The 13,803-nt window shown below is 43.5% G+C and overlaps 1 protein-coding gene across 1 annotated transcript in view; it reads right to left on the bottom strand.

Moving 5' to 3' along the window:
* Positions 1-325: 325 nt before the first annotated feature.
* LOC109882753 (extracellular sulfatase Sulf-1-like) overlaps positions 326-13,803 on the bottom strand; it is a 78,673-nt gene continuing 65,195 nt past the window's right edge. The window contains exons 14-18 of the mRNA XM_031796881.1: positions 10,870-11,042; positions 8,695-8,837; positions 8,058-8,184; positions 6,833-6,866; positions 326-4,412 (exon numbers count right to left, since the gene is read on the bottom strand). Of these exons, the coding sequence (XP_031652741.1) occupies positions 4,379-4,412; positions 6,833-6,866; positions 8,058-8,184; positions 8,695-8,837; positions 10,870-11,042 (511 nt within the window). The 3' untranslated portion in view covers positions 326-4,378. The remainder of the gene's footprint in view (positions 4,413-6,832; positions 6,867-8,057; positions 8,185-8,694; positions 8,838-10,869; positions 11,043-13,803) is intronic.

Raw genomic sequence — 13,803 nt, 5'->3', positions numbered from 1 at the left:
ACGGCTCCAGACTACCGATTGAGCGATTCCATAATGTGGTAGGTCTGTCTAGGGTTTAAAATCCCGGTAAACCTCTCCAAAGTTCCCAGGTTTTCCAGAAATTCTGGTTGGGCGGTAACTGGATTTCCTGCTAATTCCCTCCTGCTTCTGGTAATATTCCAACCCGGGATTTCTGGAAAACCTGGGAATTTTGTGAAAGTTCCAGAATTTTTGTGAAAGTTCCAGAACTTTTGCAACCATAGGTAGGTGTGTTAGTATGGTGGACGGGTTTATGATTGTATGAGGAAATTATGTTAGTTAAATAAGATGAAATGTCACCCCCAGAAATAGTTGACACGTTTATTTCTTAACAGCTTTTTTGGGGGAGGGCTTTGTGCACATATTGTTAAAAAATAAAAACGAACTTAAAAAAAAAATACATAATGTCTGCTTAAGGGACAATGACAGGCCAAACATACCCAGGGATATGTAATAGGATTGGGATGGGTTAAATCCTATAGATACTTGCTCATACCACATACAGTATACACCGTGTACAAAACATTAAGAACACCTGCTCTTTCTATGACATGGACTGACCAGGTGAAGCCAATTGACAAACACAGCTGAGGTGCTGACCTGTTGCACCCTCGACAACCACTGTGATTATTATTATCTGACCCTGTTGGTTATCTATGGACGTTTGAACATCTTGGCCGTGTACTCTTATAATCTCCACCCGGCACAGCCAGAAGAGGACTGGCCACCCCTCAGAGCCTGCTTCATCTCTAGGTTGGCTAATGCCTTTCTAGGGAGTTTTTCCACCGTGCTTCTACATCTGCATTGTTTGCTGTTTTAAGCTGGGTTTCTGTATAAGTACTTTGAGACAGCTGCTTTATAAATACATTTCATTCATTGATTGATTGACATCCAGCCAACTTGACACAACTGTGGGAAGCATTGGAGTCAACATGGGCCAACAATCCCGTGGAAACGCTTTCCACACCTTTTAGTGTCCATGCCCGGACGAATTGAGTCTGTTCTGAGGGCAAAAGGGATTTCTTATGTGTTTTTTTTTTACACACAGTGTAAAAGACAACATTATTAATGACGTATAGATCCTCTTATAGTAATGCCATTATGCTATTCAAGGTGCAATCGGAGGAAAAAGTTTCGGGTTTAAAGTCTCTAATAGCACCCTACTGTATGTATTTTAGTACACTACGCTCATATGGAGCTGGTCAAACGTAGTGCACTACAAATGGAATAGGGTACCATTAAGGACGCATATAAAGGTTTTGACATTGTGACGGTTGTGTCCTTGTGAAATGGAACTTGGAGAGGATCATGGACATTAACATTGAATCCTTGATTATCACTAGGGAAGACAGATCTATGTGATGGGAGTTAGTAGGGGCTGCTGGGTGTTCAGAAGAATAATTTATTTTTATTTTTATAATTTACTCAATGATTACTTCTACTCATACGAATTTCCTACCCATTCTTATAAATCGTTTTGTGTGCAGGTAGTTAAAGCTGTAATCTGTCTTTTTTTTTTTTCCCGGAAACCCAAACAAATTCACATAGAAATGTGAGTTACACAGTGGAGCTGTCCTCATTGAAAGCAAGTCTAAGAAGCGGTAGACCCTGTTCTATGTGCGCTATTTCTATAACTTCCCATTCTTACGTTTCATTTTTGAGTCTTATTTTCGGTTTTGTATACCAACTTCAAAACAACCCAAAATACAATATTTTTGGTTACGGAAAATATATTTAACAGCGGGTTTAGATGGTACAATGATTTTCTGCACTATACTTGCTTGTTTTGTCACAAACTGAAATTAGGCGAAGTAATGGAATTTTAGAATTTTGCATAACAATTTATGTTTACTGTCTGAAGTTTTAATTTGAGTGTAGAGGCTGGGTGTACTGTTGACCAAAATGTGAAATGGGGAAGTTACTGTAGCTATAAGAGTAACATAACAACATAGTAAACAAAGTTAAATAATTATATTTAGCAAATCATAAAATTATGGTAACAATGTTCATTTTTGTCATTTTCTTTTTGGAAACTATAAACGGTCACATTCAGTGTTTCACTTGCAGTAGCAATTATCCATAAAATCACTGTGTTCAAAATGAAATGCCAATGATCAGTATTAAGCATCATGACACAATTGGGAGTTACACTGACCGTGTCCGAATACCCTAGTAGGTTACTTAAATATGCAATAAAATATATAGTTTTATAGTATGTGACGTTTTGAAAATCGACTATACTTTAAATGCCCAGATCTCATACTCATTTGACTTTTGATGAAATAGAATTCGCTGCACACTATTGAGGAAGGGACGCATCTTTTTTCCCCCCACGTGTTTGACAACAGCTGATAATCAGAATAGGGGATGCGGAACAAGTGTGATTGCGCCGTCGATGACTCCTTCTCAGTATGGATGAGCAGTACGTTGATATTTGTTGCTTACTTCGTACATTCTTACTAAACGGTGCGTTTTAATTAGCATGTAGTACGTTTAGTACACAATGGTTAGTTTAAGTAGTAGGCAAGTCAGATTTCGGACACGACCAGTGACTACCTTTTTCCAAACCACAAACATTTAAACTAAAGACAACGGTCAGTTCAAGGGAAAAGCTGAATGTTTAAAGTGCATTTAGGGTCAAACGATTGGCATCATCTGAGTGACGATCGGTCTAGAGATGATTGAGGGCGGATTCAATCCGATCGCGCATTATCGACAATGCGTCTTTTAAAAAGGTAACGCTCCCGCATTCACAGGCAATCGCATTCACAGTAAACACTGCAAATGTCAGCTCAATCGGAAAATGACTTTAAATGTCAAGCACTCTTTAACACGGATCTAACGCAGATCAAATTGCGTCCCGGCCTGAGTCTGTTAGTATTAGCCAACTTCATTGTAGCACACCAAGGTGTTAGCATTAGCCAACTCCATTGTAGCACACCAAGGTGTTAGCATTAGCCAACTCCATTGTAGCACACCAAGGTGTTAGCATTAACCAACTCCATTGCAGCACACCAAGGTGTTCGCTAACACCAAAAGACAACTATAACCTTCAGACCAGGAAATGGTTTCACCATTCTTCTAACCTTTAATATATATATATTATTTAAATGGTCAACTGTGTTATTTTGGACTTGGATCTTAATTAAAATCAATTAAAAGTTGAATTCCCCATATTTCAATAATTTCTGCTGTGTTAAGGATTTACATATTTTTTTAACAAAATATATATTTTGAAAAAACAGAACACTGTAGTTTTTCCAATAATAATAAATGAAAAAACAAAAATAACTTTAATACTCATTAATAATACAGCTCTAACTGACTGGTGCTGAAATCATCGTCAGCCATCTTGGCTCTCCATCTCCCCCAGTTTCTGTGTCTCTATGGTGACCACCAGGCTGCCCAATGGCAGGTCAGCACCTTTAATTTGTCTGTGTGTGTCTCACTGGGTGTGGTTGGAGGAGGGCTGAGGGGATTGGCCCTAGGGAGTCTACTGCATCTCTACCTGTTACTGTTGGGTCTGGAGGTGCTGGCCCACTACCAACCCAGTCCCCTTGGGGGCTCCCAGTGATAGTGTTGGAGGCCTGTAGTGGGCTTCATTGTCTGTCTGTGGGGAGAGGGGGAGGTAGCCTTGGGCCTCTTCCTCCCAGCTCCAGTCCCTGGATGAGGCTTCCTCCCAGCTCCGTCCCCCTCTCCAGGTCATTGTGTCACACCTCCTTCTCCGTCAGCCCGTTGTTCCTGTTGCCACTGAAGACCAGCCCCGCCTCCTCGCTGTCTAGCCCCTCCTCCAGCTGATGGGCCACTCACGGGCAACCACCTCCCCCCCAGGCCCCTCCCCCTCTGATCTGCTGACGTCACAGAGATGATAACGTCATCGCAGACACCACCTGAGGTCTGTCTAATGGGTTAGTCTCATCCGGGAGCTCATTCATAGATTGTAGTTAACCTCTAACCTTTGAGTCGCGTGCTGTGTGGAACTGAGGGGGGGGGGGGGGGGGGGTGCTTGGGGCAAGAGGAGTGGTGAGGGGGGTCTCTGGGAGTCCCGTGGTGGCCCAGTTCAGGGTGACCAGGCCAGATGTCCTGGCTGGGGGTCTCTGGGAGTCCCAGTTCAGGGTGACCAGGCCTGGCTGGGGGTCTCCTCTCCTTTTCCCCCCGCTGCCCTCCTCCAGCCCCACGGGCCCCCTCTGCACAGACGCCGGGTCATCCTTAAAGTCAAGCTTTTTGGGGTTTTGGTCGTCGTCGTTGTTTTTCTCCGGTTGGTCTAAAAGGTGTAGCAGAAACATTATCAACGTCCTTCTGGAAGATGTGCCAGTCGTCCTGGGCTGTTGTCACCTCCTCCTCCGTCAGGTTGGGCAGCTTAACCCGCTCGTCCGTCCCAGACTGGCTGAGTGCTGTGGGGGGGGGGGGGGACATTAGTATTCAGTCCAACATTAGTATCCAGCCCAACATTAGTATCCAGTCCAACATTAGTATCCAGTCTAATCCAGCCCAACATTAGTATCCAGTCCAACATTAGTATCCAGTCTAATCCAGTCCAACATTAGTATCCAGTCTAATCCAGTCCAACATTAGTATCCAGTCTAACATTAGTATCCAGCCCAACATTAGTATCCAGTCCAACATTAGTATCCAGTCCAACATTAGTATCCAGTCCAACATTAGTATCCAGCCCAACATTAGTATCCAGCCCAACATTAGTATCCAGTCTAATCCAGTCCAACATTAGTATCCAGTCCAACATTAGTATCCAGCCCAACATTAGTATCCAGATCAACATTAGTATCCAGTCCAACATTAGTATCCAGTCCAACATTAGTATCCAGTCCAACATTAGTATCCAGTCCAACATTAGTATCCAGTCCAACATTAGTATCCAGCCCAACATTAGTATCCAGTCTAATGTAGTCCAACATTAGTATCCAGCCCAACATTAGTATCCAGTCCAACATTAGTATCCAGTCCAACATTAGTATCCAGTCTAATGCAGTCCAACATTAGTATCCAGTCCAACATTAGTATCCAGCCCAACATTAGTATCCAGTCTAATGTAGTCCAACATTAGTATCCAGCCCAACATTAGTATCCAGTCCAACATTAGTATCCAGTCCAACATTAGTATCCAGTCCAACATTAGTATCCAGTCTAATGCAGTCCAACATTAGTATCCAGTCCAACATTAGTATCCAGTCCAACATTAGTATCCAGTCTAACATTAGTATCCAGTCTAACATTAGTATCCAGTCCAACATTAGTATCCAGTCCAACATTAGTATCCAGTCCAACATTAGTATCCAGCCCAACATTAGTATCCAGTCCAACATTAGTATCCAGTCTAATCCAGTCCAACATTAGTATCCAGTCCAACATTAGTATCCAGTCTAATGTAGTCCAACATTAGTATCCAGCCCAACATTAGTATCCAGCCCAACATTAGTATCCAGACGAACATTAGTATCCAGCCCAACATTAGTATCCAGCCCAACATTAGTATCCAGTCCAACATTAGTATCCAGTCCAACATTAGTATCCAGTCCAACATTAGTATCCAGTCCAACATTAGGATCCAGTCCAACATTAGTATCCAGTCTAATGCAGTCCAACATTAGTATCCAGCCCAACATTAGTATCCAGTCCAACATTAGTATCCAGTCTAATGCAGTCCAACGTTAGTATCCAGTCCAACATTAGTATCCAGTCCAACATTAGTATCCAGTCCAACATTAGTATCCAGTCCAACATTAGTATCCAGTCCAACAATAGTATCCAGTCCAACAATAGTATCCAGTCCAACATTAGTATCCAGTCCAACATTAGTATCCAGTCTAATGCAGTCCAACATTAGTATCCAGTCCAACATTAGTTTCCAGCCCAATTTTGCAGACACACAGACACAGTCTGACAGATGTTCTAATAGACACACAGACACAGACACAGTCTGACAGATGTTCTAATAGACACACAGACACAGACACAGTCTGACAGATGTTCTAATAGACACAGACAGTCTGACAGATGTTCTAATAGACACACAGACACAGTCTGACAGATGTCCTAATAGACACACAGACACAGTCTGACAGATGTTCTAATATACACACAGACACAGTCTGACAGATGTTCTAATAGACACACAGACACAGTCTGACAGATGTTCTAGTAGACACACAGACACAGTCTGACAGATGTTCTAGTAGACACACAGACACAGTCTGACATATGTTCTAATAGACACACAGTCTGACAGATGTTCTAATAGACACACAGACAGACAGATGTTCTAATAGACACACAGACACAGTCTGACAGATGTTCTAGTAGACACACAGTCTGACAGATGTTCTAATAGACACACAGTCAGACAGATGTTCTAATAGACAGCCCTGATGCATGAAGGAGTGGAGAGAGGGGCTGTAGACAGATCTGTGCCTCAACCAAAAGATAAAGACAGTTTTGTTCTGACTGGAAGTCAATCTGGATGAGAGTGTCATCTTAAATGAACACAGTGTAAAGATACAACGATGACGCCCCCTCAGACTTCCTGGTGACGTGATGACAAGCTACTTTCAATTAAGAGGAAATCTAAAAATCGAGTCAACTAATCGATTATTAGTTAGCATAGTTTCCCAGGCATGCAGTCAAAAAACCCAGCAGCTTCAAACACCTCATGGATTATTACACTATTCCCTATGTAGTGCACTTTAGACCAGAGCCCTAAGGGACCTAAGGGTTCTGGTCAAAAGTGCACTATATTGGTAATAGTGTACAATTTGGGACACACCCAGAAGAGACATCGTAAAAGAAGGGTGGATACCTGTGTGCTTCGTAGCTGTCTCCATCTTTACCTCCTGGTCAGGAAGATAAGAACCAATGTTAATAAAGAGATGGGGGATTAGAAAAATAACAAATCATTTACATTGTAGATGTCTCTTCATGAACAGGACAAACCGGCATCTCTAGGCCCTAGAGGAGAACTGATGGTTCTGTTAAGAGTATGGATGGAGAGACGATGGAGGAGAGGAGGAGCAGGACAGGGCTCGGGTGGAGAGGATGGAGGGATATCTGATTGGGTTGGATGGATAGATAGATGGTGAGATTGGGAAGGACGTAATTAGTGGGATGGTGTGGGTGTACAGAGACACACTGTAGGGTACAGTAACACACTGTAGGGTACAGAACCACACTGTAGGGTACAGAACCACACTGTAGTGTACAGAGACACACTGTAGGGTACAGTAACACACTGTAGGGTACAGAACCACACTGTAGGGTACAGAACCACACTGTAGGGTATATTAACACACTGTAGGGTACAGAACCACACTGTAGGGTACAGTAACACACTGTAGTGTACAGTAACACACTAGTGGACAGAACCACACTGTAGTGTACAGTGACACACTGTAGTGTATAGAACCACACTGTAGGGTTCAGAAACACACTAATAGTAGTAGTACTGTAGTAGTACTCGTAGTAGTACTCTAGTAGCACTAATAGTAGTACTAGTAGTATCACTGTAGTAGTACTAGTAGTATGACTGTAGTATCACTGTAGTAGTACTAATAGACACTGTAGTATCGCTGTAGTAGTACTAGTAGTATGACTGTAGTATCATTGTAGTATCACTGTAGTAGTACTAATAGACATACTGTAGTATCGCTGTAGTAGTACTAGTAGTATCACTGTAGTATCGCTGTAGTAGTACTAGTAGTATCACTGTAGTATCGCTGTAGTAGTACTAATAGACATACTGTAGTATCGCTGTAGTAGTACTAATAGACATACTGTAGTATTGCTGTAGTAGTACTAATAGTAGCACTGTAGTATCGCTGTAGTAGTACTAGTAGTATCACTGTAGTAGTACTAATAGACATACTGTAGTATCGCTGTAGTAGTACTAATAGACATACTGTAGTAGTACTAATAGACGTGCTGTAGTATCGCCGTAGTAGTACTAATAGACATACTGTAGTAGTACTAATAGACATACTGTAGTAGTACTAATAGACATACTGTAGTAGTAGTATGTGTGTGTTTACCTGTTGTGTCCAGCCCTTTGGGTCGGGGGTTACACTGCTTGTGTCCCTGGCAGCTCCTCATCTCCATCAGCTGGGAATGGAGGGTGTTCAACACCTCTCTGTCCACGGAATACACCACGTTGGTCAACTATAAGACACACACGGACACACACGGAGACACACACAGACACACGGATACACACAGACACACGGGCACACACAGACACACGGACACACACAGACACACAAAAACACACACACACATGGTGGCACATAGACACACACACAAACATAAACACAGACAGGCACAGACACATACAGATACACACAGACACACAAACACACAGATACACACAAACACACACACATGGAGGCACACAGACAGACACACATAGACAGACACAAACACAGAGAGCCACACACAGACACACACAAACACACACAGACACACACAAACACACACACATGGAGGCACACAGACAGACACACATAGACAGACAGACACACATACACACACAAACACAGACAGCCACACACAAACACACACAGACACACACAAACACACACAGCCACACACAGACTTCAATACATAGTTTTCGACAGACAGAAAATACAAACTGCTACTGAAAGGTATCTGAAAGGGGAGGAGTCCACTCACCTGATAGGGGTCGTGGTTGAGGTCAAAGTACTCGAGGAAGCCCGTAGCGAACTCACAGAACAGGGTGTTGTGCGTTTCGTTGATGGTCCTCACGCACCAGTAGGTGTTGTTGTTGGAACTGGTGCAGGCACAGAATGCTCCCACTGGGGGATTAGAGGAAGGGACAGACCAGGGTGAACTACTAACTAGAACAGAACCCTCTAACAGGAGGAAGGACAACAGGGTTAACTACTAACTAGAACAGAACCCTCCAACTGGAGGAAGGACAACAGGGTTAACTACTAACTAGAACAGAACCCTCTAACTGGAGGAAGGACAACAGGGTGAACTACTAACTAGAACAGAACCCTCCAACTGGAGGAAGGACAACAGGGTTAACTACTAACTAGAACAGAACCCTCCAACTGGAGGAAGGACAACAGGGTGAACTACTAACTAGAACAGAACGCTCTAACAGGAGGAAGGACAACAGGGTTAACTACTAACTAGAACAGAACCCTCCAACTGGAGGAAGGACAACAGGGTTAACTACTAACTAGAACAGAACGCTCTAACAGGAGGAAGGACAACAGGGTTAACTACTAACTAGAACAGAACCCTCCAACTGGAGGAAGGACAACAGGGTTAACTACTAACTAGAACAGAACCCTCTAACTGGAGGAAGGACAACAGGGTGAACTACTAACTAGAACAGAACCCTCCAACTGGAGGAAGGACAACAGGGTTAACTACTAACTAGAACAGAACCCTCCAACTGGAGGAAGGACAACAGGGTGAACTACTAACTAGAACAGAACGCTCTAACAGGAGGAAGGACAACAGGGTTAACTACTAACTAGAACAGAACCCTCCAACTGGAGAAAGGACAACAGGGTTAACTGCTAACTAGAACAGAACCCTCTAACAGGAGGAAGGACAACAGGGTTAACTACTAACTAGAACAGAACCCTCCAACTGGAGGAAGGACAACAGGGTTAACTACTAAATAGAACAGAACCCTCTAACTGGAGGAAGGACAACAGGGTGAACTACTAACTAGAACAGAACCCTCCAACTGGAGGAAGGACAACAGGGTTAACTACTAACTAGAACAGAACGCTCCAACTGGAGGAAGGACAGACCAGGGTTAACTACTAACTAGAACAGAACCCTCTAACAGGAGGAAGGACAACAGGGTTAACTACTAACTAGAACAGAACCCTCTAACTGGAGGAAGGACAACAGGGTTAACTGCTAACTAGAACAGAACGCTCCAACTGGAGGAAGGGACAGACCAGGGTGAACTACTAACTAGAACAGAACCCTCCAGTGTAGTAACAGTGTAGTAACGGTGTAGTAACAGTAACAGTGTAGTGTTGGTGTAGTAACAGTGTAGTGTTGGCGTAGTAACGGTGTAGTAACAGTGTAGTAACGGTGTAGTAACGGTGTAGTAACAGTGTAGTGTTGGCGTAGTAACGGTGTAGTAACAGTGTAGTGTTGGCGTAGTAACGGTGTAGTAACAGTGTAGTAACAGTGTAGTGTTGGTGTAGTAACAGTGTAGTAACAGTGTAGTGTTGGCGTAGTAACGGTGTAGTGTTGGTGTAGTAACAGTGTAGTGTTGGCGTAGTAACGGTGTAGTAACAGTGTAGTGTTGGCGTAGTAACGGTGTAGTAACAGTGTAGTGTTGGTGTAGTGTTGGTGTAGTAACGGTGTAGTAATAGTGTAGTGTTGGCGTAGTAACGGTTTAGTAACAGTGTAGTAATAGTGTAGTGTTGGCGTAGTAACGGTGTAGTAACAGTGTAGTGTTGGCGTAGTAACAGTGTTGTAACGGTGTAGTGTTGGCGTAGTAACGGTGTAGTAACGGTGTACTGTTGGTGTAGTAACGGTGTAGTGTTGGCGTAGTAACAGTGTAGTGTTGGCGTAGTAACGGTGTAGTAACGGTGTATTGTTGGCGTAGTAACGGTGTAGTAACAGTGTAGTGTTGGTGTAGTAACGGTGTAGTGTTGGCGTAGTAACGGTGTAGTGTTGGCGTAGTAACGGTGTAGTAACAGTGTAGTGTTGGCGTAGTAACGGTGTAGTAACAGTGTAGTGTTGGCGTAGTAACGGTGTAGTAACAGTGTAGTGTTGGCGTATTAACGGTGTAGTGTTGGCGTAGTAACAGTGTAGTGTTGGCGTAGTAACGGTGTAGTGGCGTACGGTTCCAGAAGGGGGCGGTCTGCCAGTGGTCGTTGTTGTGAGTGAAACAGGTGAGGCCAGGTAGACTACAGTCATCCCCATTTTTCAGCCTCTTTCTCTCTTTCCTCTCCTTTTTCTTCCGCCTGATCTCGTTAAACAGCTGCGTCTTCCCATCCACTTCTTGGGCCGCCTCCCTGCACAGACAGGACAGACAGACACACCCATCAAATACAATTACAAACAGTAGTGCATTATATAGGGAAAAGTGTGCCAATTCAGACCCATCCTCCTGGGGCAAGGCGATGGTTAAGAGAGAAGGGCTGATTCCTTCCAGACGGAGTCACGGTATTGTGTTCCTACTGCCGCTTGTGACGATCCCTTCCAGACCTCTGCACAGAGGCAGGCTTGACTGGAGAACATGCAACCTCCATACAGGAACCATGAAGATTTACCACAAGACAGGATAATACACAACACATCATACAGTACCAGTTTTCTTTATTTGTTCTATTGTAGAACAATAGTGAAGACATCAAAACTACGAAATAACACATACGGAATCATGTAGTAACCAACAAAAGTGTTAAACAAATCAAAATATATGTTATATTTGAGATTCTTCAAAGTAGCCACCCTTTACCTCGATGACAACAGGAAATGGTCTTCCCCAAACTGTTGCCACAATGTTGGAAGCACAGCATCGTCTAGAATGTCATTGTATGCTGTAGCGTTAAGATTTACCTTCACTGGAGCTAAGGGGTGTAGCCCGAACCATGAAAAACAGCCCCGGACCATTATTCCTCCTCCACCAAACTTTACAGTTGGAACTATGCGTTGGGGCAAGTAGCGTTCTCCTGCCATCCACCAAACCCAGATTCGTCCTTCGGACTGCCAGATGGTGAAGAGTGATTCATCACTCCAGAGAACGCGTTTCCACTGCTCCAGAGTCCATTGGCAGTGAGCTTTACACCACTCCAGCTGACGCTTGGCATTGCGCATGGTGATCTTAGGCTTGTGTGCGGTTGCTCAGCCATGGAAACCGATTTCATGAAGCTCCCGACGAACAGTTCTTGTGCTGACGTTGATTCCAGAGGCAGTTTGGAACTCTGTAGTGAGTGTTGAAACTGAGGACAGACGATTTTTCTGCGGTACTCACTTCAGCACTCGGCGGTCCCGTTCTGTTAGCTTGTGTAACTTATCACTTCGCGGCTGAGCCGTTGTTGCTCCTAGATGTTTTCACTTCGTTGACGGGAGCAGCTCTAGCAGGGCAGAAATGTGATGAACTGACTTGTTGGCAAGGTGGAATCCTATGACGGTGGCACGTTGAAAGTCACTGAGCTCTTCAGTGTGTCCAATCTACTGTCAATGTTTGTCTATGGAGATTGCATGGCTGTGTGCTCGATTTTCCCCTAACTTTACCAGCCCTCCCCTAATTGGAGTAAACTATACGACAACACTTAGGCTTCTACTTCCAGCGTATACATTTTACGGACACAGTATATTTAACATGAGTTATCTTTAGTTTGTTTTTAGTCCCATCCTTCATCTACCCTAACCCCCTCTCATCTATCTCTGAACACCATCCAGTTATGATTACTACCTGAAATATATATATTTTTAAAAATCTGTGCTGTGATGTTTCATAAAAGTTCTGAACCTTTCTATTCTCATAGTTTCTACAGACCGTAAACTGAAGATAAACATGTTTGCTAACAGTATTGTTACATTATTGATCGATTGACTATGACTTTTTAAATCACCCAGCAGTGCTATCTGCAGAGTTAGCTACAGGTAAATGTTACAATTCAAAACCCATTCCTGAACCTGCGACCAAAAACAAGCTACTTATGGACAGTAGCGATCTTATTTCTGCAGTTCGAAGATCTGTAGTTCATCGTGATGGTTGTATCCCGTCATTTAAACTGAAAAAAACAAGATTTCAATCATCCAGTGTTATTTTGTGTATCGGTTCATAAACCATGTGCCATGGAATCAGTACATCCAAAATCTCTTCACAACTATTTTATAATCTGTATGGCTCAATCTGTATGGCTCAATCTGTATGGCTCAATCTGTATGGCTCAATCTGTATGGCTCAATCTGTATGGCTCAATCTGTATGGCTCAATCTCTATGGCTCAGCATGTATGGCTCAGCATGTATGGCTCAATCTGTATGGTTCAATCTGTATGGCTCAATCTGTATGGCTCAATCTCTATGGCTCAGCATGTATGGCTCAGCATGTATGGCTCAATCTGTATGGCTCAATCTGTATGACTCAGCATGTATGGCTCAGCATGTATGGCTCAATCTGTATGGCTCAGCATGTATGGCTCAATCTGTATGGCTCAGCATGTATGGCTCAATCTGTATGGCTCAATCTGTATGGCTCAGCATGTATGGCTCAATCTGTATGGCTCAATCTGTATGGCTCAATCTGTATGGCTCAGCATGTATGGCTCAATCTGTATGGCTCAGCATGTATGGCTCAATCTGTATGGCTCAGCATGTATGGCTCAATCTGTATGGCTCAATCTGTATGGCTCAGCATGTATGGCTCAATCTGTATGGCTCAATCTGTATGGCTCAGCATGTATGGCTCAATCTATATGGCTCAGCATGTATGGCTCAATCTGTATGGCTCAGCATGTATGGCTCAATCTGTATGGCTCAATCTGTATGGCTCAGCATGTATGGCTCAATCTATATGGCTCAATCTGTATGGCTCAGCATGTATGGCTCAATCTGTATGGCTCCGCATGTATGGCTCAATCTGTATGGCTCAGCATGTATGGCTCAATCCATATGGCTCAGCATGTATGGCTCCGCATGTATGGCTCAATCTGTATGGCTCAGCATGTATGGCTCAATCTATATGGCTCAGCATGTATGGCTCAATCTGTATGGCTCAGCATGTATGGCTCAGCATGTATGGCTCAATCTGTATGGCTCAATC

This window comes from Oncorhynchus kisutch, linkage group LG18 (assembly GCF_002021735.2).
Source record: "Oncorhynchus kisutch isolate 150728-3 linkage group LG18, Okis_V2, whole genome shotgun sequence".
NCBI classification, from domain to species: Eukaryota; Metazoa; Chordata; class Actinopteri; order Salmoniformes; family Salmonidae; genus Oncorhynchus; species Oncorhynchus kisutch.
Note: the sequence above shows the minus strand (reverse complement) of the source record. Positions and strands in the feature narration are given on the sequence as shown.